At 30.1% G+C, this 27,055-nt stretch overlaps 1 protein-coding gene across 2 annotated transcripts in view; it reads right to left on the bottom strand.

Annotated features, from left to right (window-relative positions):
* LOC142333289 (ATP-binding cassette sub-family C member 4-like) overlaps window positions 1-27,055 on the bottom strand; it is a 164,649-nt gene that overhangs the window by 78,449 nt on the left and 59,145 nt on the right. For both annotated transcript variants that reach the window (XM_075380309.1, XM_075380311.1), the window contains exons 2-7: window positions 24,895-25,099; window positions 21,067-21,177; window positions 12,928-13,062; window positions 11,375-11,579; window positions 6,387-6,609; window positions 400-556 (exon numbers count right to left, since the gene is read on the bottom strand). In XM_075380309.1, coding sequence (XP_075236424.1) covers window positions 400-556; window positions 6,387-6,609; window positions 11,375-11,579; window positions 12,928-13,062; window positions 21,067-21,177; window positions 24,895-24,968 — 905 coding nt within the window. In that variant the 5' untranslated portion in view covers window positions 24,969-25,099. The remainder of the gene's footprint in view (window positions 1-399; window positions 557-6,386; window positions 6,610-11,374; window positions 11,580-12,927; window positions 13,063-21,066; window positions 21,178-24,894; window positions 25,100-27,055) is intronic.

The following is a 27,055-nucleotide window of genomic DNA, read 5'->3' as shown; positions in this document are numbered from 1 at the left end:
TCTTAGATTTCACAGTCTCCTACACAAGAACATTCAATCTTTCTTCACTGAACATTATGTACTATTTTCTCACACTTCATTCACTGGTAACGGCATTTCCATACAATTCTATACATTCCTAACGGATAAACATTTCTTACATTTAAAAACCAGATTACACTTCATATTTTACATATGGTAGAAATTTCTATTTTCCATAAAATTTAAATACTCTGAAAAAAAGTTATATTTATAATCACATTAATTGGGTCAGACAAGGCTAATACAAAAGGGAAGTTAATGACCTTGATTCATTGTATGAGGTCACCTGAATGGGTGTTATTCTTAAACATTATTTACTTTCTGGATCCCCCTTGTATTTATTTATTAATTAACTTTTTTAAACCTTTAAAAACTTACTTTCGTGCTGCTGTAATTAATTTTGAAAACGGTTTTTCCCAAGCATACATTTTTATAACTTGTATTCCATTAATAACTTCATCTGTTAAACGGACTCTTTCATCAGTTTTTAAAGCTATTCGTAGACGATATTTTGAAGTTAAACTTCCAACATATGCTGTAAAAGAGAAAATACAAAAAATCCTTATTAATGGAAAATAAAACATAAATATAAAATAATTTAACCTTACGTTTTTATTTTTAAATTACACTTCCTTAAAAGAGTTTATAAACTCAGTTATACTGATACAGCTTGTTGACCATTCTCAAGACAGTGCCATTAATTTACTGAAATAATTTTATAATGTAAAACAAAGAATTTAACAATAATAATTAATTGTTACTGTTGTTATAATAACAATAAGCTTTTCCTTTGGGGTTAAAGGAGAAAAATTACATGTTTCACAATGGAAATGGGGACATAAATTTGTTGGTTTACAATATCTGTCCTGAACTTTCTTATGGCAGATAAAAAACCACTAATCAGAAACATATTATTTGAAAGCTGATCAGGATAAGGTTTCAGTTAGGAGTGTATTTTTGGCATGCTAACATGCAACAATATATTTGGATCAGCAATAAAGGTGATGGGAAACCACTTTTTTTGTTCTTTTTTTTTAATATTAACATAGGCTGGGCTGTTTTCAGGAGTGATTTATGATTCATATCAGGTCACCTACAAGTGTATTGATTACACACTTAATAAACATTAATAAAATAACATAACAATAATAAATAATTAATAAACTAGTAAAAAAATGACAAAAATTAAACTTAATGAAATGGACAGAACCCTTAGTAAAAATTCACTAAAAAGAAAAATAAAACATTTAAATAATATAAAAAGTTAAAAACAACTTTTTAAATAACACTTTTATTTTAAATGTAATAATAATAATTTGTTCCAGGCATCAAAGTAATGCTGGTTTAGTGGTTCTCAAACATCGAAAAGTTTTGATTTTAGAAGCTTCTCTGTGAGGAAAAGTTAGGAAAATTTATTTATACAGAGATCCCTAACAAAAAAAAAGATTATTTTAAAGAGATTGATGGTTTAAAAAATAATGAAATAATAAAATAAATTATAACTTTTATGAAATTAATGAAAAAAATTGCTTCTAATTGTGGATATGAACTAGATTACAGGTGCCAAAGCTACTTTAATTTTAATGGCACTTTAAGCAATGGAAAATATATAACAAAAAAAATTATAATAAAAATTTTAAAAAATTAGAGCTAAAAAACCAAAAATATATTTTTTAGAGGTGGTGAATAAATTTTAGGAAAAATGTTTCTTAAAAATATTCACAAATAGGTTAAGCTTAACAGATTTGCTTAAGTAAAGTTATCTCTTAATATAACACCCTCTTCAACTGAGACTAAAATAAGAACATAATAACTGAGGTTATGTTGTAGAACTTAAATGAGCATAACTGAAGAACAATTCAACTAATCATCAAATTTTTCACATGAACAACTTCAGATAAACTACTACGCATATCTATATTTCAATTAAATTGATCAAGTAGTTTTGGAGATTTTCAAACCACAAACTTTTACAGATGAATGGTAACTTTGTACTCATCATACCTCAAAATGTAAAGAAAATTCAGTTTCAGCCCCCAATCCTCCCATACGACTGAAAGTAAGACCCAAATTGAGGTTATGTTGTCTGTTGTCGATCTTAAATTGAGTGTAACTCAGAAACGAGTCTACCAATCTTCATAAAATTTTCACACTGCACAACTTCAGATTCACTAAAGAGCAAATTTACATTTCAATGAACTTGATCTAGTAGTTTTTGATATTTTGGAGCCACAAATTGTATACATATAGGTCTAAATACATATATATAAATAAGGAAATTACATTTTAAGTGAATGGTATTTTTGTACTACTCATATCTCAAAATGTAGTGAAAAATCAATTTCACCAAATCAAACACGGTGACCGAAAGTAATACTGTACTTTTCTTGCAATAGTTGGTAAAACAATTGCAGACATTTCTTGATAGCTCTATACAGAATGTATCACCAAGTTCTCCCTAGACTTTCATAACATTTCTACTCGTAAAAATAATAAAACAGTTTTTATAAACACGTCGTAAAATCTTCATTTTGCTAGGATTTCAACTACCCTGGTGAAATGAGGTCACACTGAAATTTTTAGGACGGTAATTAAGTGACAGAATTACAGATTTCTCATGGTTGTTGACCTGAAAAATTGAATAAAATAGGTCCTAGAATTGTATCTGCAGTAGTTTTTGAGAAATTTTGGGTGAAAACCCTGTTTTTTAATGTCTGACGTGTAATAAATTTGTTAAATGGGTAATAAACACATAAAACTTTTAAACAAAACTTGTAGAGAATTTAATTCTATATATATATATATATATATATATATATATATTCTTCTAATAACATAAAAAATTAAATGTTACTGAGTGAAAAAATTTTTAAAAATTGTTGGGACATCATAATAAATTGTTTCAACACATTTGGGTTATTCCATGTCAAGTGGTCCAGTTTTGAAAATCGTCCCCAGTTGACCATATCAAAATATCATCAAATTCTTGATGGAGGTTCACAGGGTCTGAAATGCTATTTTACCAAATTGCAGCTATGCTATGGCAATTGCATCTGATATGGCTGATTTTGTGTAGCCTCTTGAAAAAGGGGTACTTACTTATAGTTTGTGGACATATGTAAAAATTGTTATCTTTGACTAACAATTTTGATGGTAATAATAAAAATACAGATTTGAATTTTGGTACTGTTGGTTAAATTTTTATGCTATATCTGAATATCTTAGTCACAAGTATCTTTTGGAATGTGATTTTGAGATATAGTAGCTGAAATTCAGCCAAAAATTTGTCGCAACATTTTGGAAGCCAAAGTTTGAGCTTATATATTTCCTTATTAAATTCTTTAATCGGAATGAGACTTTATAATTTGAAAAAGGGAATAATTACATGCAGTATCCTGCAGTTTTAAGGGAATTGGAATCTTAAATCAGGAGAAATCCATCACCAAATTTGGTCAAATATTTTTTATCATGATGTTTTACCCATACATTATTGGATGTAAGAAAGCTTTAAGATAATTAGTCTTTTGCATGTGACAGATTTTTAACCTGTGGACATTTCTAGTTAATTAAAACAGCTGAAGGTGGAAAAACATTCAATGCTTCAGAGTATTATTATATTTTTGAAAAAATATTCTAAAATTTACAATATCTTGAAAAAGATGTGCAGTGTTCTAAAAAAATTTGGACTATTGTAGAACTTTCTAGGCTGATCTGAAAAATTCATTTTCTAAAATATTCTAGAAATTTCAAGAATGTATTCTACAGAACATTATAGAAAGTTCTAGAATATTCTGGAAAATTCCATTTCTTCTAGAGCATTCTTTATTTTGAAGAAAGGGTATATAAGCATCAAATTTTTGTGAATTAGCATAGTTTTTAGTGAATAACTTCCATAATCAGTCTTGATATTTATTGTTATCTCCAACTGTATTTGAATTATTTTAAAATGAGTGAAGTTCTTGACCCCTGCCATTTTGGCAAGCCTGATGGCTCTGAATAACACAAGTCTTTAACGTTTAATTATAGAAAAGCTTTTTTGTTGTCTGTGAAAGATCTATCAGCACTGGACAAAGAACTTTTACAGCAGCAATCTGGAATTACGTTTAATGAAGATGCTGTCATATGTTCCTATCATAAAGCTGTTTTGCTGATGAAGTTTGAATTCCTACAGGACTGCTGTAATTCATTTGGAAAAGAGTGGCACAAAGCAAGAAAAGGAATGTGGCTATTGATTTTGCTGACTGATTAAAAGCTTTAACAAATTATGACTTCAAGCCAGGTCAAAATTTATGCCCACAATACGGGCAAGAATTGGCTCAAAGAGAAATTCAGCCAAAGGATGATCAACCAGAATCAGAATCTAGTGATGTGGAAATGCTAAAGGCTTCTGGAAGAATGGATGCCTTACTGTCACTACTTGGAACCTCTCCTTTGAAGCTTAAAAATATCAGCAAATGCAATTCAAAAGGCTACCTGAAGCAGAGAAGGTAACAAGAGCACAAGATGCTATTGCTACTACAGCATCAGCTGCTGCTGGTTTGAGTGTTGCTAATGTAATGCAAACATTAAAGAGTAAGCAGTATCAAGGATGTAAAGATCTGGATATCCTGATTGAAGAGCTCAAAACCAAACTTTCGATCTCAGCTTGCCCACAAATTCAGATTCTGACATTGGTACCCTGATGAATTCGGAGGTAGCTGATGAATTCAGGATTTCAATGCAAATGGTGAAGCAGGCCAGGAAGTTCAAATGTGAAGTTTGTATTTTGGCGACACCAGAAAAAAATGGAGGAAAAAATTGAAAGATGATTTCAAGAAAATTAACTAAACTATTAAAGGAGGAAAAAAACGGGTCTTGAACATTTTTGAAGATGATGAATTTTCCCAAATCTGTCCAGAAAAGAAAGATTTTGTTTCAGTTAGGATCAATGGTGAAAACATCCACATGCAGAAACGTACTTTTGTGCAATTTAAGAGATGTTCATAGCTTACTGTACACATTATGGTGCACCTTGTTCTTATCATTAGCTCCCTAGAAAGAACACTTGCTGGATTCCAGAACAGCACATTTTTGCTACTCTTGAAGCCCCATCAACATCATCAAGACGACAATATATGTATCCAGAATACATCCAGTCTATGATTGAGAAACAATTTAAGCTGAAGTAGAATTAAAAGTACTGTGTTAAAAAGTTTCTCACTACTTTAGATATTTTTATTTTATTCTGAAGCTACTGTGTTCTAAAATATTGTAATACTTTATTGCACTGTGTTATACGACTATATTTAATTTTGTTTATGATTTTAGTTTCTTTTGTGCATGTGTAATAAATATTTTAAAAAATTGTGCTTGCCAAAATAGATATAATTAGTTGAAACTGTCTCATTTGCATTCAACAGGAGGCAAGGTACAGCTAATACAGTTAACAACTTTGTATTAACAGGCAGCAAAACGGAATGATATTACTTGAACAAAAAATTACTTTCTTCTAGAGTATTCATTTAATCCATTAACATTGTGGAAAACTTGTTTTCTATTATGAAACTGAGAAAATCTAAAAAAGGTATACCTGAGACATAAGCTTTCAAAGGTAGGTCAAAAATTGAATTAAAAACTTTTTGACCATATCTGATGATTAATATCTCCTGACGTAAGTCTCCAGTTGCTTTGAAACTTTAGGATGTTACATACAATTATGTCATTTTTCAGGTTACAAAGTCTTGTTCCAATTAATGTATTAGATAAGGAATTATATAAGCTGAAACTTTGACTTACAAAATGTTGCAACAACCTTTTAGCTGAACCATCTTTTGCATGTATGCCTGAACTACCAGTAAATACTCTGTTTTCAACAGGTCACAGAAAATCAGCAATAGCAGATTTAGAGCTACAATTTGGTAATAATGGCATTTAAGACCACACTGAATGTCCATGCAAAATTTGATAAAGTTTAGAGATGGTCGACTGGGGACCATGGATCCATTTGACATGAAATGATCCATTTCGTTATGCTGACCCAACAATTTTTTTCATACTATTCCTTAATACTTTTTAATGCATTAAAAAACTAATATTTTCTAAAACTTTATTTACAAAGTGAATACTAATTTAAATAAGTAATATATTTCTTATGTTTGCGAAAGTCATCTAAAAATTACATTATTGTTTATTTATCAACTTCACATGATTTTTTAACAGCAATAATTACCATTATAGTTGGAAAAAATATGCACAATTAAAAATAACAGTATATTTTAATAAAAGATAATTTCATATTTTACCCATAAAAATAAATGGTTATGGGAAGAAAATACTACGCTACATCTTAAACATGTATAAAATTTATTAAAGTATTTTGTACTTACATAACAATGGAACAACGATAAAAACAACTAATATTCCTATAAGGCCAGCCCATCTAATTTCAGTAAACAATATAACAGCAATAATAGCTGCTAGTAATGGTGCTGACCACATATAATGACACGTTATTGTAACAAATTCAAATCTTGATACATCATTTGACACCAAATTTACAACCTGACCAGGCGAAATGTCTCCAAGCGCTGTTCTTCCAAGTTTTAAGCACTAAAAAATAGTTTAAATAAAAAGGAAATTAATAAATATATATTTATTAAATTTTGTTTAAATTAAAATTCCTATTTGTTAATGCATTCACTGTTCATTCTTTCCAATAATTCAAGCATGAATTTCTCAAACATGGTTACCACTGACACATTTAATAAATTATTAAAAGATGAAAATCCATCTTACCAGCAAATTAAGTGTGACTCAAGATCTTTCGGTTTATTTCAAAACCATCATCAGGAGTTAAAATATTATAATAAGTTAAAAAATTAAAATAATGTCAAAGGATTTTAACCTTTGACATTATTTTAATTTTTGATGATGGTTTTGAAATAAACTGAAAAATCTCGAGTCACACTTAATTTGCTGGTAAGGTGGATTTTCAGTTTTTAATAATTTGAATAATTCAAGGTATGATGTCAAATCAGATATCAGCAAATTGTAAAAAAATAAAGAAAAACCAGGAGAAAAAAAAATTATTATATCTTTGGAAACCTATATTTCTACATTAATTCTCCACATACTCAGCACTCACAATAAGAAACAAAATGTGTTGTGTCATAACACAATACCAGTTTTGGTGACTTCTATAACACACTAACACACATTTCCACCATCAGAGTACCCAACTGTCTTTGAGTACCTGTTCACTGGTCTCAGAGTGCTTGAACCCAGCACTTTAAAACCAGAGTTTCAGAGCTGAAACTCTAGTTTCAAAGTTTATACAGCGAAAACCAGAGTTTCAGCTTGGAAAAGAAGATGGTCTCTCAACATCAACAGACTGAAACAGGAGATAGTTAAAAATCACACATTTAAAATGCTTAGGTAAAGCCTTTCTGTAGTTACAACTTGGGTCAAACAGTACTATGGCAGATAAAAAGCATCCTTTATGGGGATTTTACATGGTTTGTTTTTTGATTTTTAATCTTTTATTCCATTTTCATTCACAACTATAAATTTCTCTCTGAATTTTCATGAGTTTCTAGCAATTTCTCTCAGAAATAATTACAGCATTACTTCCATAATATGAAACATTTGATGATGGATCATAATAGGCAAGTCCTTTCAAAAAAAAAAAAAACCTATCCTGTCTTACCTCAATATTAGTAGAAGCAACAACAATAATCTCTATGATTTATCAACTGATCACTGTTTTATCAGTACTGAAAGAGAATGGAAATGTGATAGCATACAACATCAGTATAGTTTATTTCTACTGATGCAAGGATATGATACGATTTTTATAGCCATTGGCCTTTCTTAGTATCAATCTACTTAAAGAGGCCACTGGCACATGATCTACCATGATAATCTACCCTACCTCTGGACTGAAGTATCTTGAGGTATGGATAAATAAGAATGGCACATTCAGGAGACATAATAGAAGGTCAATCAAAGCCATTTCATTAATCGGATAACATCAGGACCAAGTCCTGAGGGTTTGTCTCAGGTGGTGATCTCAAAATTTTTGTAAGTAGCACCAGTCTTGGTCCGTCACACTGGAGTGGGGTAATCTGTGCAATTCTTGGTCTGGTGCACAGGGTCGCCTCCCTTTTGGGTATAATACGGGTACAGTACCATATCAGGTGATGCCACTGATGTAGTAGCTAGACCTGCATCCCTAGATCTCCGTGTTCGGAAAAGGCAGAATATGTACAGGAGACCCCTCTCCTGGTCAAGTGATGCCTCTGTATCTACCTTATCTGGGTAAGGGTCCCAGGAGAGACAGGATCAGTTGATGAAAGACATATGGACTTAAAGACTGATCCTGGATCTTCAGATCAGATGACTGATCTGAAAATATAAAAAACTGGGATGCGAGTTAACCCAGTTCCTTACTGGTCACGGATGTTGCAATAACTGAGTGCACAGATGCTGCTGAGACCCTCCATGGAATGTGATTACTGCATAGAGGAGGATATTGCAGAACAGGATATTGCTTCAGAGGATGAGATGAATGATTTGTAGCGTGTGAAAATGCCATGCCTGACCAGGATTTATACCTGAAGATCCAAAACTTGGATCTTCACCAACTGGCAGAAGAAGACCAAGGGTGTGAATAATTCCATCTTCAGTCTCCCTTGGGTCTATGTTTATATTAAGCAGTTCTGATCAAGGTTGAGGTGTATAAAAATAAAGAAAACGTTTGCCAGCAGTGGGGGTATGAAGAACACACAACACATCATGATGCTAAGGTAATATTGCAAGGTGGCCCATGTTGTAGAGAGGTTCAAGTCTATATGATGCCTACAAAACATTTTCCCTCCTCTGATGAAAAATAAAAAAAGTTTTTTCTGACTTTAAGGAAGAAGGATATGTTAGGATGTTAGAATATGTTAGGTGTTCCAGGACCTTCCTGGATCCATTTTTAAAAGAGGCTAGTGGCATGTAATCATCAAATATTTACTAATTCCGTCCAATGCTCCTTAACTTTAACAACAGTTAATACATGGATAAGGCTGTAGGAATCATATTTTCTTTTTACCAAATAAACTATTGTTAAGTGAAATTAATAATTATCAAACACAAGGGTGGCAACTTTACTGAATGATGAAGATTTGCCAGTTTCAGAAAATATATATAAATATCAAAATGTGTAATAGAGCTCCTCAATTAGTTTTCACACAGTTTTAAAAAAAAAAAAACACTATCAACTCAAAAAACCAAAAAATAACAATGACTGCATTCTTTTACATGATTATACTGTGTATATTTATGTATTTCTAAGAATAATAATGTAGGTCCCATGATTTGAATCCTGGTCAGGCATGGAATTTTCACACACGCTATAAATCATTCATCTCATCCTCTGAAGCAATACCTAATGGTGGTCCCAGAGGTTAAAAAAAAAGTAATAGACTGAGCTAGCTGCTGTTGCTCCTGTAGTCAAGTTGGCAAGACATATATATTTTTCAATTGAATTGATCCAATAATCAAATTTAAATTATTCAGTTATTACTGATTTTAAACTGATTACTAACTGATTATTAACATTATTAAATTACCCTGAATTCAATTAAGATTTTCAACCAGAAAAGTTCTTTATTACAAGATTTTTTCCAGCCTTATTTTGTCATTTATGATATGGTTAAGGTTCTATTGAATACCTGTAGAATAAGCTATTACTGAACAAGAAAATTTATTTTAATAATATGGACAGTGCTCAACTCAGCTATAGAAAAATATCACTTTAAACACACGTACTATGGAGAACAGAATAAAGTTTTTTTTAATATTTTCTAAATTGAAAACCATTCAACAATTTCAATAGGTATTGATTATGATCCTGAGATGAAACAACAGTCAATGCACTAGAAAACACCACCATTATCAATAATGATGAAGAAGGTTAACCTTGGTTCGAATTTTAGGCCAAGTTCTTTGTGTGTTTTGGTGTCAAGGATGTATAATTTGGGAAGTATGAGTTTCAGAAGCACAACAATGAATCAGCATTATTTGAAATGCAACCGGAGAAAAAAGCAACCTAGGACTGCAGAAAAATGGTTTCATTCTTTATCCAGAATATGCACCTATTTACACAGTAATTTGTATGAAACAGTTTTTGCTGGCAAACACTGAATAGTCACCATATTCACCGGATTTGGCAACATGTGACTTTTTTCTTTTTCCTAAAGTGAAATCTGTATTTAAAGGAACATCCTTTAAGTTAGTTTATAATATAGTGGATGTGTGAAAACAGCTTTCAGAAATTGATTTGCCTCACAGTGGCTTCATCAATATGTAAATGTGAATTGGAGCTACTTTGATGACGATAAACATTAGAATTGTAATATAGGAGCTATTGTAGAGGAGTAGCTATTGTGTAAGGTGTGTTACACCAAGCAATAGGATAGAACACAATGATATTCCAGCTGCAGCAAAATATGCTTCATGAATAGTAGTTCTTGAATTTTCTTTAAAATAATAATAAATCTAGAAAGAATGGACAGGCTAATCTGAAAAATTGTATTATAATAATAATAATAATAAAAAAGACAAATAAAATATAAATAAATCTATGTTAATTTTTTTTATTTATTACAATACCAATCATTAAAATCTGTTATAATTATAAAAAAATTACATGCAGTCATACATGCAAAAAAACTCAAACAGCGCCAAATGTTACTTAATTATCTGTATGTGACAGTTCGACAAAAAGCCTTCCTCAGTCTCATTATTTAATAGACATACTTTGTATATAATATTGTTGGATTCTAATTAATAACACATCCTGTGCTCATGAACTATGACATAGAAATCTGAAATCAAGAAAGTGGCACTTGATATCTAAAGACTTTTAGAAAATCATACAAATTAATAAACAAATTAGTTTTACTCTTTTCCCTTTCTCTCTATTTTCCATCTCTTCTTAATTTCTTTAAAATCAAATTATGTTATTATGAAATATTATGACTGGTCCCTGGAATTCATATTAAACATTTTCAAATGTATAAATATATAAAACTGCACATAATTTTACATAACTTCCATTATCTTTGGCTTCAGTGGAGGTCATTTTATCTTTACTTCTAACTGTTTTATTCCAAAGACACTTTGTTTCCAATAAGAGAATAATAGTGTATGATGTGAACAAGTAGTTTATAAATTTCAGTAAATGTTATTAAACTTGAAATTTTTTTAATGAGAGAAAAAATTATTAACTGGGCTAAGGTTACTCACCAAAAATTAAAAAGTTAACCTAATATCCTTAATTTCAATGCCAAATTAACTTACATAATACAACCAAAAAAAAACTACATACCTTTCTATAAACTAATGATACACAAGCTACACGAACTTTCATTCCAATTCGTAGAGAATTTGATAAATAATGCTGACCTAATACCGAGTAGAGTATAGAACACAATGATATTCCAGCAGCAGCAAAATATGCTTCATTGATAGTAGTTCCTGAATTTTCTTTAAAATAACTTAATAATAAACCAAGAAAGTATGGACGGGCCAATCTGAAAAAAATATAGTAGTAAAATAGATAAATACAATACAAATAAATAAATCTGTATTTTTTTTTTTTTTTATTATAATATTAATCACTGAAATCTGTTATATAAAAATTATGCAATCACACATGCAAAAAATATCAAACAGTACTAGTTGTTACTTAATATTCTACATGTGACAGTTCAACAAATCTCGCTCACAGTTGATATTAATCAACTGATCGTTCTTTCCAATGTACATAACAATCATCACTCATAACCAAATTATAAAAAAATTAATATATATTTAAAAATACATAATTGTATAAGTTATAAATTTAAAAATAAATCTTAAGTTTTGGAGTTGGTATAATAAGTTTCAGAAAAACCAACAGCTAAATATTTTTCTTTTGCCATTTTCTCAAAGCTCTGGTCTATTACACTGAACAACGAACAATATCTCTTAGCTGACAAAGAACAGTTATGCAATACTCTTTACTGACAGTAAAATAAAGTTGAAATACTCCGCATTTTGGAATGGAAATATAGTAATTATGGAGAAGCATATTCATGATGAACTATTCTTAATAAAAAAAAACCTGATGTTGGAGAATGGTTGTCAAAACTTTCAGAGGATTTCTAAACTGATAAATAAATAAACTGGTGATAAATATGGAATGTACTTAAACTTAATGGGTAAAATTAAGTTTAAATAAAAATTTAAATTATTACTTGTTTAAAAATTTCTCCAGTGATAACTTTTTTTTATTTTCTGAATACACCATATTTTAAATTGATAATTTAAACAAAATAAAAATGAGAATTAATCCAAAAGGATTAATCCATGTAATTAAAATTATTAGAACGAGTAATGAATTTGTTTTCATTCTAGCGTTGCAGATACCAAATGTAAATCCCACTGATGCTCAGATAGAAATTATTTCTATTCTTCTCCCAGCTTTATAACAATGAACTTCAGGTGTGTACCTGGTTATAGGATGAAGGCTCTCTCCCTATAAGCAACTTCTATATGGCTTTATATTATAAAAAAGAATGGTTATAAAAGAATAAAAACAACAATTATGACCATTGTATGTTAAATACTGTATAAGTCAGTGGGTACCCAAACTTTTCCAAGTCATGGCGCCTTTTTTCAATTAAAATTTTTCCATGGCACCCTGCCCTAAGTAAACGTATGATCACTCTTAAGTAAGATATAAACTAAATAAAACTCATATATCTTCACTATTTTTTTTACTTTATTAACATTAAATTAATTATAAATGCCTTGGTTCAATTAATTACGAAGCTTTTACAATATTTTGTAGTGCACCAATAATTAATAAATCGATAAAAAATGTACATTATAACTTACTGTATACCAACTTCACAGAAAACATGAATAAGCGCAAGAAATGTATATTCTTTGCCAAACGTTTTAAGTATTGTAGTAAAAAGTGAAGGAACTTTGTTTTTGTTTCTTGCTTTTTCTATAGCATTTTGCCATTTCCTGCAAAATAAATTAGATAAAAATAAAATAATACTAACCACATTACACTAACCATACAACATTAACATTAACATTACACTAACCATACAACATTAACATTAACATTACACTAACCATACATTTTCATAAAGTTATTTTTTTCTTAATATAATTGCTACATATTACTTTTATTATATTCATATTCAACCAATATATAAAACATTCTTAACTGAAAATTAAAATAAAATAATAATAAAGCCAACTAAAAAAAAAAAAAACACCTGAAATAATAATACTGCTTAAATTATTTAAATTTCAATTCTGAAAAGTTGAAGCCAAATTTAAAAACAACTACCAATAACTTAATAACTCGTTTAATTTCTTTTTTTTTAATTTTTCAGGTCAGATTTCATATAAACTCATTAAATTTATCCCATATTTTTGGTCCCAAGAATTACGTCAGGCTTAATTTTACCAAAGATGCAGAAATCAAGGTGAAATTTTTTGCCAGCTGACACTCTGTAACGAAGTGTTTCTGAATCTTATGTTTATACAAACTTTCTTTTTTATTTTCAATAATAGAACATGTCCTAAAGGTTTGTTATATTTTTCATGAATCATCATATATACTTACATAAAATAAACTTCATTACTTGTGCAACATAAAAAGTTTTTTACAGTATATGAAACCTTACCAAGAATAAATTTAATTGATATTTACAATAAAGACTGACGTGTAGTAAACAATTTGTTAGAGAAAGTATTCTGAATAGTGCCTTTTATACTGGCTGTGATATATTTCACAGCCATAAGAAAGTGAAGACAGACACTCTAAAGCAACAAATTAATGTACCGACTTTACAGAGAAAAAATGTATTATAAACACTGCTTCTAGTAAGTAGGGACATATTTTTTTTTAATATGTAGTTCATCCCATCGGGCGGGTCTAATAATTAACCGGACGAGGCCTACAGCGAAGGCAAAAGCTGAGTTTAAAAATCACCAATGTAAATATCTAATAAGGCATTTACATCGGTAACATCACAACAAGGCCTGGCTTATTACTATGAGATGTAAAAAGTTAGAGGGTGAAAGATGACTCCCGTTAAAGTCCATCAGGGGTTGAAATGGGAGGAGGGTGTGACAACCGGAAGTGTCACAAGGTGGGTGTCTTCCTCTACGGGGTTGGGATGGTCTAATAGTTAAACTCATTGTCACAAATAAGTTATCTAACAGATGATTTTTGAAGTCAAAGGTTCTGAGGATCTTAGTAAAAGTTGGTTGTTTTTATATGGATTTGAATGCTAGACAGTAGATACTGGTGTACTTTGGTGGTTAGGGTTCAATTAACCACACGTCTCAAGAATGATTATTCACCTTATTCTATAAAAAACTGCACCTCATTTACATTTTATTTTTTATTTATTTTTATAACCTCTGGGACCACCATTAGGTATTGCTTCAGAGGATGAGATGACTGACAATTCTTGTAGCGTACGAAAATGACATGCTTGACCAGGATTCGAACCCGAGACCTCCGGATGAAAGGCTGAGATGCTTCCACTCATACCACATGTGGCTGGTGCCTGTGCCAGCATATTTACATTTACATTTTACATGTCATATATATCACCCTCATCTCATTAGGGCAAGGGGAGTGTGCTTGTACTTGCTGAATAGATTGCAATGTACATACTAGGAAAAATAAAAATATACTAGTTCATGAAACAATTTGAATATTTTGATTTTTTTAAATATATTATAGTTTTGAGGATATAAGAATAGTAAAGAAAAATTACATATATACACCCAACCTAAAAACATGTTTAACTAATATATATATATATATATATATATATATATATATATATATATATATATATATATATATATATATATATATATATATATACATTAGTGCATGAATATAAATATTTGGTTTTCTACATACTTAGTATAATTATTTTCAACTATTAAGAAGGAAATTATGGATGTTTAAATACAGGCCAACCTTTTCAAATTCAATCTGATACTGAAAAAACACATAGTTACCTTTTTATAATTATACATTTTTTAAACATTAATTTATGATAAACATTTATTTATACATAAAAATTTGTCATGATAATAATAATAATAATAATAATAGCAATGATGATTTATTTTTTAATTATAGTCAAATTATATGTTTCATAACGAAAAAAATACCACACTTTATCAAAGACATAAATAATGAATATTATAATTACTACAATGTTAAATAAATGTAAGAGTATCCCTTACAAAAAAAAAAAAAAAAACATGTGCGCACAACAAGCAAGCAAGCATATGCGCACACGCGCACAGACATTGTATTTTTATAATCAAAAGCCAACTTGAACATCCCATGTACAGAATTACAAAGTAAATGAAATGACACTTACCCTATTTTTTTTTATTCCAAAAGCACTTTCGCAGGATCCCGTATCATCAGTTATTTATATAAAATTACATATCAAACATAAAAATTTTTAAATTAAAAGATTAAAATTACAAACATATATACAAAAAGATATGAAGTCAATTAAATCAAATAACTGTATATATATATATATTTACTTTTTTCTATTTATTTTATTTAAAATTTAATTTTAATTAATTTTTTAATTATACCCTCATACTTATATATGTGGTTATTTTATTTAATTGACTTTATATGTTTTTGTATATGTGATTGCAATTCTAATATTTTTATTTTAATTTTAAAAAAAATTATGTTTGATATGTAATTTTATATAAATATATTTTATATACAACTGATGATGCGGGATCCGGCGAAAGTGCTTTCGGGAAAAAAAAAAATGATACAGGTCATTTCATTTACTTTGTAATTAATTCTATTCTTGGGTTGTTCAGGTTGGTTTTTGATTATAAAAAAACAATACATTGAAACAGAGGAAAATGAGTCTTTTATAAATATTGACTTTAGAGAAATACACGCACGCACCCTCACACCTTGTACTTTGAAATAATGATATCCCGCATCCCACAATATCATCAACATACCATGCCCAAATTAAAACTTTTTGTGTATGAGTAATACCATGTACTAATTTACTCCCAAAATTCTGTAAATATTAAGTATCTTCAGACATAATAGTTCAGAAATAGAAAGTCGCAGGGACCCAGGTCGGGTGAATATGGCAGATGCAGAAGAATTGTGTGGTACAATTCATGCAATTTGGCTGTAACAATTCTGGATCAGTGAGCTGATGAGTTGTGATGAAACACTACTTTTTTCTTTGACAAGTGGAACCGTGTCTGTTTCATCGTTGAATCGGTGCAATAATTCATTATAGCACAGCCCTGTGATTGTGTTTCCTTTTCCAGAAAGTCTATGAGGATTAACCCTTCGCATCCAAAAAAAATCGTAGCCATGACCCTTCCAGTCAATGAGACCATCTTGGCCTTCTTTGGAGCAGATTCGCCTGGAAAAACCATTGTTTTGATTGTTGTTTGGTCTCTGGTGTATAGTAATATATCCAAGTTTCTTCAATAGTGACGACTTGATGTAAAAACTTCTGTGGATTTCATTTAAAGAGGTCCAAACACTGCTTCAAAGTTGACCACCATATCTGCTTGCTCTCTGAAGTAGACAATCACAGCACCCATCGAGCCGACAGCTTTCTCATTCTTAACTTATCATATAAAATGTTTATTGCCATTCTGTACAACACACCTACAGCCTCTGCTTCTTTGCAGACTTTTGTTCGGCAATCAGCAAGAATCACATCATGGACCTTTTCAATGATCTGCTTAGTAACCACATCTCCTGAGCAACCTGGGCACCCTCATCAAAAACAGATCTATGGTCACGTTTAAGTTCGTTAAACCAATATCTTATAGTTGTCATAGATGGTGAAGAGACCGCATGGGCAGAATCCAACTTCGCTTTTATTTCTTCGCACGTTTTCCATCAGTAAATAAAAAGTGAGTTATGGATCGATCTTGTTATTTTTCCACTACATCAAAAAGCATCAAATATATTTAATACAAATGGCTGTCAAATAAAAACTACCTATGAATCAGTCTGAAATTTTGAATGGCAATATTGATAGATGGTTGTTTACAGTAGTAATACCAACTTTCCTCAGCAATACCACCTGTCTTCAATCATGGGTACTTATTAATAACCCCTTATATATAACCCTTGATAGTACAACAATCAAAGCACCTAGACAAGCCTTATATGAACTTTCTTCTTTATTTTCACCAATAGAATATTTCCTAACAGTTTATTACATTTTCCATGAATCATACTATATGTATTATCTTATACCCTAAGTTTCCTAGAATAAAATGTTCAGCATTTTAAAAAAATTAGGGTTCAAATACAGAGATAGAAGAACAATTGCTAACATGTACAGGAACCAAACAGCAACAATAACAATTGAAGAACATAAGAAAGAAGCCCGAATAAGAAAGGGAGTCCGACAAGGATGTTCCCTATCTCCGTTACTTTTTAATCTTTACATGGAACTAGCAGTTAATGATATTAAAGAACAATTTAGATTCGGAGTAACAGTACAAGGTGAAAAGTTAAAGATGCTACGATTTGCTGATGATATAGTAATTCTAGCCGAGAGTAAAAAGGATTTAGAAGAAACAATGAACGGCATAGATGAAGTCCTACGCAAGAACTATCGCATGAAAATAAACAAGAACAAAACAAAAGTAATGAAATGTAGTAGAAATAACAAAGATGGACCGCTGAATGTGAAAATAGGAGGAGAAAAGATTATGGAGGTAGAAGAATTTTGTTATTTGGGAAGTAAAATTACTAAAGATGGACGAAGCAGGAGCGATATAAAATGCCGAATAGCACAAGCTAAACGAGCCTTCAGTAAGAAATATAATTTGTTTACATCAAAAATTAATTTAAATGTCAGGAAAAGATTTTTGAAAGTGTATGTTTGGAGTGTCGCTTTATATGGAAGTGAAACTTGGACAATCGGAGTATCTGAGAAGAAAAGATTAGAAGCTTTTGAAATGTGGTGCTATAGGAGAATGTTAAAAATCAGATGGGTGGATAAAGTGACAAATGAAGAGGTATTGCGGCAAATAGATGAAGAAAGAAGCATTTGGAAAAATATAGTTAAAAGAAGAGACAGACTTATAGGCCACATACTAAGGCATCCTGGAATAGTCGCTTTAATATTGGAAGGACAGGTAGAAGGGAAAAATTGTGTAGGCAGGCCACATTTGGAGTATGTAAAACAAATTGTTGGGGATGTAGGATGTAGAGGGTATACTGAAATGAAACGACTAGCACTAGATAGGGAATCTTGGAGAGCTGCATCAAACCAGTCAAATGACTGAAGACAAAAAAAAAAAAGTTTCCTAGGAAATTATTTTGAATTTTTGCATGAAAGTACATTGACTAACAAAATATGGTCAAATCTCGAATCGCAATGGAACAAGAAATTAGTTTGAATTATGAATAAAACTTGAGTTATAGAGGTTAATTTTCTGATTTTTTCGACTTCAGAGGTTATGAATTATTTCAGGATAGAAGATGTAAATGACCAAACTTCAAGTTACAGAAATAAAATCTTTTGTGCTGTACTGGGATAATTTATATCTGATAGTTAAAATTTTACCCTTTTCTTTTTTAGCACTCATTGCACTATACTTAACTTCAATAATCTGTACACTACAACTGTTGTAAATAAAGTTAGCCAGCCAAACACGAGAACAATGATCACACACAAGTGAGAACATGCTACAGTGACATTTGTTGGAAGAAATCGACAAGTTACATATGCTTTTTCATCAAAACAGGAATTCAAATTAGCGTGACTCCATGGAAAGAACTTTGAGATATAGAGGTAATGTTCGAATGATAATATGTAACACTGTATAAGGTTTCGATTTAAACATGATTTTTCGAGTTATAGAAGTAATCATTAGATCATTTCAACTTATGGAGGTACAATTTCCCACAATAACTTTTTCAAGTTATGTACAATTTTTTTTTTAGTAAGGCAGATTTTCTTAAGGGAAACAAAAAAATATTTGCATTATCAAGGATTATGAATTATCTAGTCTGTTGTGTAATTGAGAGTCAATTGTGTCAGACCACACATTTTTAGGCTGAGACAAAATAAAATAATATGTTCAGATCATTTTTGAAGATTTAAAAATTTTTCATTTAGTGGAAAAATCTTTAAATGGGATTATCAAAGGGATTTACGTTAAACTTTTTTTTTAAATCACTGGAATAGGTCCATTTGATGAAAAGGTAAGGATGAAACATAATATTTATGTATATATAATGTTAAATTCAAATAGAAAACTTCCTTCATTCTTTTAAATTGGTTAAAAAGCAGTGCATTTAAACATATTAACAGAAAAACAGGAATTTAACTGGGATATGGATAAAAAATTTACTATCAGGACAAAACTGCCACACATTTTATGTTGAAACATCAGAATAATGCACAAAAAAAACTTTGCACAGAGGAAATAGTAGGTATATAAAAGAGAATATTGGAATTGTAATTTGTTATATCTCTCTTGGATGAGGAGTGCAGTGTTGATTTAACACTAGAATCAAAGACCAAAAAGGACAATATTAATTGCATGCACGGCTGTAAATTGTTTCCTACCTTTCCACTTGTCAGCACCGCTAGCAAAGATGGTGACTCCTGATAGAAAGCTTTCTGTTTTCTAAATTTGAATTTGTAGTTACAATGCCCATTCCATAGGAAGTTTAATTTTTGTCCCTCAAGTACAATAACTGTTTATTAGTTAATGGCATAACTGCTTTGAAACAACAGAATGTCTGTGTAAAGGGAAGAGTACAAAGATGATTGAAGATAACTGAAGAAAATGTTGAATGTGTCAAATCTTACCTGTATAGTCCTAAAAAGTCTGTTAGGAAGGCCAGCTGCAAACTAGCAATGTCAGTGGCGACAATTTGGAATGTTTTAAGGAAATGCTTACATATGCATCTGCAATTTATAGCTGTTACAGACTTTGAAACCTATCGACTACATTACGTATGCTGACATTTCGATCAAAATGTTTCAACATGAAGATGATGACATTCTTGATCGTATTGTATTTAGTGATGAGTCAACATTTCATTTTAGTGGAAAATTTAACACACATAATGCTCAAAACTGGGGTCAGAAAATCCCTACTATGAACTCTTACAATGTGAAAGAGGCTCCCAAAAATTAAATGTTTTCTGTGCTATATTCCTACAGCAAGTTTGCAGGCCATACTTTTTCACTGAAGCAAGCATAACAGGAGATGCTAATTTGGGTATGCTCTGTGAAAGGCTCTTCCCTCGACTGCAGATGGACCAAAAATTTTGTTTTGCAACAAGATGGTGCAACTCCTTACCAGTATAACTCTATATAGGTTTGGTTCAATGATATTTTCCTTGACTGCTGGGTTGATTGGCATGGACTTGATAGAGCATGTTTGCAATGGACTACAAGGTCACCCAACCTGACTCCATTGATTTTTTCCTAATGGGTTTTTTAAAAGATCTTGTGTGTGCCTTTGCTACATACTGATCTACCCGATTTGAGACATAGGACTGAAGCAGCTGTTGCTTCTATTACTGCAGATATGCTAGTTAAATGTAGGATGAACTGTCTTATCGGTTGATGGATAATGTGTAATGAAAAATGCTCACATTTAACACTTATAAGGAAAAACTGTAAAAGTTTAATTTTACTTGTGATTCATTACTTAAGTTGAAGAGATATTAAATTCCTTTAAAACCCTAATATTCTTTGTTGTGCACCCTATATTAAAACAAAATTGTAATGCAAAAAAGTTCTTAAATCCAGTTATCGGAGAACTAAGTGAAATAGCATGAAAAAATAACAAATGCTGCAATCAGTTAATGTTTACTGTACAGCATTTCTATTTTGAATTAATTCCCAAATAATAACATTTATAATTTTCAATAATGTTATTGTATTCCAAACATCTAATTTCTGTCCATTGTTATTGTACAAATTAACTTACTTTTCTATTCTATCTCCAAGTACATTTGAATAATCTTCTTTTAAAGGTTTACAAATATCTTGAATATCAAATACTCTATGATATCCATCTCGAAGTATTTTATAGGTCCATCTGAAAAAAAAAGAACAAAGAAAACATACCATAAACATTATAATAAGAAAAAATACATTAACATTCTTTCTTGTCTTCCATCTTGATTATACAAGATGACAGAACAACCATGGATTTGAAATTTCATAATTAAAAATTTAAATAAGTGAAAATATGGACTATAAAAGAAAATGTCCAGTATCTTCAAAAGCTGGAAGACAGCCTGCCTTTAAGTGTTTGATAATAATGCACTTAAGAAAATAAAAATATTGCAGTTAAGAAGTACAAGCAGTAAAAAAACACAAAATCTTTGGGTGCCAGATCAAGAGTGTACAGCGAATGCTTTAATACTTCTCAGCCAAATTTCTGGATTGTTTTTGCAGCCAAACATGAATAAGTAAGATTGTGAAATCTGCTTGACAATAGGTTGGATCATTTGTTTTGTATCATAAGAGAGCTGTTTTAATGTTTCAAGATTAGGCTTTGAATTAATTGTTTTTCTACGTGGCATGAAATCAACAAGTGAGGTCAACAAGATAGATCTTTCTGACTGATCTCAAAAATACTTAAAACCACTCTTTCTAAGCTCAAAGATTGTCTTACTTTGAACAAAACTTTGAAGGAGTTCCTCAATGATGATACTTCATCGACTGGTATTTTTTCAGTAGTTGTCATAGATTCAATTTTCAACAATATAATTAGTAACTGCTTGGTTCTTTCACTTTTAACTGTAGTGTCCTGACCTCTTCCATACATTTTTTCATTTCCTTTTAACAGTAGTCAAGACACCAATTTGGCACTCAAGATGATTACCGTCAGCAGTTTTACGTAAAAGAGACCTTGAAATCTTGAGGTCTCTGAGACCTTCAGTAAATGATCTATGTAATCCATCGATGGTAAATTGTCTGTACTTATGAATTCTATTGTAAATTTTTGCACCATTTCTTCAGTCACAAGAAAAGCTCGTCTACATGTACAACATTACTTTCCAGAGAAAACATTTGCTATGTTGAAATGTAGATGTGGTCTGATCGCATCAATAAAATAGTTATATTGTTTTACTGTTTAAGAATAAGCGATTTGTTTTCAACACAACGGATGTCAACGCTTTTGATGGAAGAGTTATCTGAAAATGAGGACAGTCAGGTATTTAAAAATCTTACTATAAATCGGAATCGATTTGGCAAGGTAACAGATGCTAGTAAAAAAAATAGATGCTTAGTCACACAAGCTAGGGAATCTGTGGAATTGTAGAAATAAATGTTTTGAAGTCATTCTTGCAGCAGAAAGAAATAAAATTATTAGTGATTTTAATAATTTAGGTGATTAAGATAAGCAAACTATTTACTTAAGTGGCTTGGTTGCTGTTGTCAATATATCTAGAAGATGGCCTAGAAAGAATGACAATGAGGCCAATTTTTGTGAGAAAAGCTACAAATAAAAGTGAAAGTTATATAACAACAATATTTTGGAAGAGCAGGTTGTCTGCCAAAAGGCTTTTCTTTCGTTGCATGACATATAAAAAAAAAATTAGAAAATATCCAGAAATCTTTGAAAGAAACAAGTAGTGCTCCATGAAATATGCATGACAAACATGAAAACAGGCCAAAACAAATTTCAGATGAAACTGAAGGTAATGTAATGAACAATATTTCATCTTTTAAAGGAAGGGAGAGTCATTATAGTTTGAATAAATCGAGAAAAATTTACTTATCAGAAGACCTTAATGTTAAAAAAATGTACACAATGTACAAAGAAAAATACCCAAAAAACATTGTGTTGTATGAAATGAAATGTAGAGATATATTTTGTAAAAACTTTAATATTAGTTTTGGTTATTCCAGAAGTGCTAATTGTTCAACCTGTGACAAATTTAATTGTACAGTAGAATCATTAAAGTCTAACTTAAGTAAACTGGAAAAAATAAAATTTTATGACAAATTCATGATCTCAAGGTTCAATACCAATTGCATTTTAGAAAAGAAGTGTTTTTACAACATAAAAGACGCAGGAAGTTTCTCCACACAGAAGCTATTTCTATGGATTTCCAGAAAAATTTGCCTTGTCCAAATATTAGTAAAAATTTTGTATACTACAAATGACAACTGTCAGTTTATTCATTTAATATGAGACTTTCAAATAATAGGTCATATTTTTTTATGTTTATCCACAATCTGAGAATAGTAAAGGATTGAATGAAGTTGTTTCATATTTGGATAATTTTACAAACCAAGAGTTAGGTACTGAAACTGAAAACCTTTACATATTCTGTGACTCTGCTTATGGACAAAATAAAAATGATACAATCATGTGTTATCTACACTATAGGTACACATAAAAAAACAATTTAACATCTGTTGCAACTACATACCCAATAAGGGGTCACTTGTACCTCGAATGTGATAACATGGGCTTGGTAAATACCAAAATCAGAACTGATGCCTGAAGATTGGGCGAGTGCATGTGTAAAACCACAGCTTTTGTAGTGGTCAAAAACATAAAACGTAACAATATAATAAGAAATTGGACAACATTTTTGACTCCTCTGTATAGAAACATTTGCCCATTTAAGACAAGACCTATTAAACAGCTAAAGTTTGAAATTGTAACATCAAGATTTGCCATACATGGACAAACATACAATGGGCTTTGGATAACATCGCTGTTGACTACAAAAGCATTCAGACACTATCAGAAAGAACAGCTGGACAAATTGTAAAGAGAGTTTCTGTATCCACAACGTGCTTATTATGGCAAGTATAATATTTGAGAATTTATTATTTATTTTCGTTGAATACATATAAGTTAGTTAACTCAATGTGTAGATTATAATCTGTTTATGTAGTGGCAAGTATTGTTAAGGCTATCTGACGGTGGAGGCGGCACAGCGGTAACATGCCGGAACTTGCACACACAGCCTATACTTGTACATATATGCCTCCTCAAACTTGGTTAGAGGCATCCAACTATAAGCACACATTAACCATATTTGTATTTAATGGTACTTTCTATTTTCAGTTTCCTGCCAATAACACAAGAGAAGTATTCAGAGCTTCAAGAATTGAAAGTGTTTTGCTCTCTAAAAGCTCAAAAGTATTATTCATCTTTATTTTACAAAAACATTTAACTTTTTACTTTGTTGTTCATTCTGTGAAGTGTGAAGAAAGTGCAACTTAATGAAATAGTGATATTTCATGAACAAGAATATGGCCTTACCTCTTTTTCCCCCAAAATGTAAAGGAGTATAAAACAGATTTTATTTTTTTTTTACTTTATAATATAATAATAGCAAACTTAAAGACATATGTAAACATTGCCAAATACATGTTCTTTCAATAAGACCTAATGGTTTTTGTATTAATATATTGATTACAAAGATATGAATCTATAAAGTTTAATTTTGTTCTCCTGAAAAATTCATAAAAATGAACTTATCCCCTTTTCCCCTTTTTCAGATCATTTTCCTGAAGTCTATACATAAATGCATGCACCAATCTACCCATTGTAATAATTACCACAACCACTGTAGTTTAATTTTAATTTTAACTGGCTTTGTTGGGTTATCTCTGCATTTGGATACCAAGAACAGTATCAAAGATCAGTTAACACTAAAATATAACTAGTTGATCAAGAATTTAACTACCAATCTTCAGCACAAGGAGGTTACAACTATACATCTGCAACATCCAGTACTTAATAACCAGTAATAAATGCAATAATTTTTTAACAAATACTTACATAAAAAATAAGGAAGAAATACAAGATGCTTGTTCTTTAGGATTATCGGGTGCTTTTCTGTTTGATGCATCCATATTACACGTAATAAACAAACTATATCACCATTCTAACATTACCTTTACTTAACCAAAAAAAAATCCAATACTGTACAATTCAATGTTCAAATAAAAACTGAAGTGGCATGTAGATATACAGTATTATAAACCTGAAACAAATTACACAACATTACCAGTACATACTTAATATTAATTAACCACACACTCATAAATACATAATTATATACACAAGGCCATTTAATAAAGCAGTGAAATAAGAGTAGTTTATCATTTTTGATAAAAAAAAATACTAAATATAACTTAATAACTTGTAAAGTCATTTACACCAATTCAAGCAATTTAAAAAATAATACAAATATGACATTCCAAGAGTTTTACATAACTTCATGATAAAAAAAGGTAATTGTTGAATGATTCTTTCCAAGAAATCTTCATTTTATTTTTTGTTGAATGATTCTTTCCAAGAAATCTTCATTTTATTTTTTAATTGTTAAGGTTTATCGACTGCTACTCTCATCAGCCAGTAATAAATGCCAATAGAATTCAATGAAACTGTACCCCTAATATTGTTTTTTACTTTGATAATTTATAAGAAACTGATTTATTAAATATATTCATGAGTGTTTGAATTTTACATTACTTCACAACCTTTTTTATTTTCAAGATGTTGTAATTATAATTTGCATTCACTGTAACTGTAAATTCATAAAATACGTGTATATGATCATTTACGTTTAGACAAAAAAAAAACCTGGTAATTGAAACATAAATACTGAGAAATTATTAAACATAAAATTAAGAAATTTTCTACAATTATCTCTTATAGTAAATAGTATTTAGAAATTATTTTTTTAATACATTTCAGTGGTTCCTGAGATATGGAGTGTAGTTATAGGGTTATGGGGCTTACTTAGATAATGTAGATAAAAAAACATCAATGCTTTACAAATTAGGCTGTTGAAGTTTTTTTTGAATAGAAGCATACAGATATATGGGTTCGTAAAAAGATGTAAAAAATCTACATACTAAATTGACACAATCTAGTTAATTGCACCTAGAAATAAAAAATATGTATTACCATGTATTAAAATAATTGGTAGTGATGATAATTTGAAATGTACTATTCCAAAACATTTTAATGAACTGTGTTCAGATACTGATCAACGGATTTCGACAGTTGAAAATACACCGTATTTCTTTTATGTAATAGATATTTATATATTAACTTTTTAACTCACACTTCATGTGATAACAAGTTTTATTTTATAATTAATAGAATTTTGTGTTAACATTTTTATATTACCATAAAATATTTAATTACTTGACAACAGTCAAATAGTAATATGATGGAGTATACATTAAGTTGAAGATATGTTAGTCTTTTAAGTATAATTCTGAATGGATTGGAAACTTTGACAAAGGGAATGAGTGAATGAATGAAGTTTGTAAAATGAACATGGAGGAGACTGAAGAAAAATAAATGGATATACACAGAAAAAATTATGAACTAGGGAAGGTAAATGAGAAAAGAAGGGGTTAATAACAATTCAAAATAGGAAATTCAACTAGATGGAACATTTCATGAAGAAAAAACGACTGATTAAAATAGTAAAAGGAAGATAAGTTGCATTTGAATTATTTTTTTTTTTATAAATTAGAACGATGATAAGGGACCTCATAAAACAGTTCTGTATTTAATATGTGACAAAGAGACCATGATAAACTTCAGCCAAGCAATTTTTTATCATTTAGCCAAGTAATCTCTCTTAATATATATGACACACTAAATGCTACTTTACGACATAAGTAATGAACATATATTTTTATCCTGTGAAAATACTCATTAACTCCTAGAAATTTTCAGGTAACATTTTCATTTAGTGCACTGTCATAGATTTTTATACTTCATCTGTATTCTTGTTTATACTTAATCAGAAATGCAAAAAAAAACCTGTTTTTCCTTTGTTTGATACCAATCCATATCTTGTTTAGACGTTCATGAAGTGAGTAATATTTGCAATAAAAAATAAAGGGATCAAATAAAAATACTCTTTCTCCATTTTCTAAACTTAAAATATTATTTCCTACAATACCAATGCTATCTT

The sequence above is a fragment of the Lycorma delicatula genome, chromosome 12 (genome assembly GCF_047948215.1).
Source record: "Lycorma delicatula isolate Av1 chromosome 12, ASM4794821v1, whole genome shotgun sequence".
Lineage (NCBI taxonomy): Eukaryota > Metazoa > Arthropoda > Insecta > Hemiptera > Fulgoridae > Lycorma > Lycorma delicatula.
The sequence above is the reverse complement of the archived record's forward strand: the minus strand, read 5'-3'. Positions and strand labels throughout refer to the sequence as shown.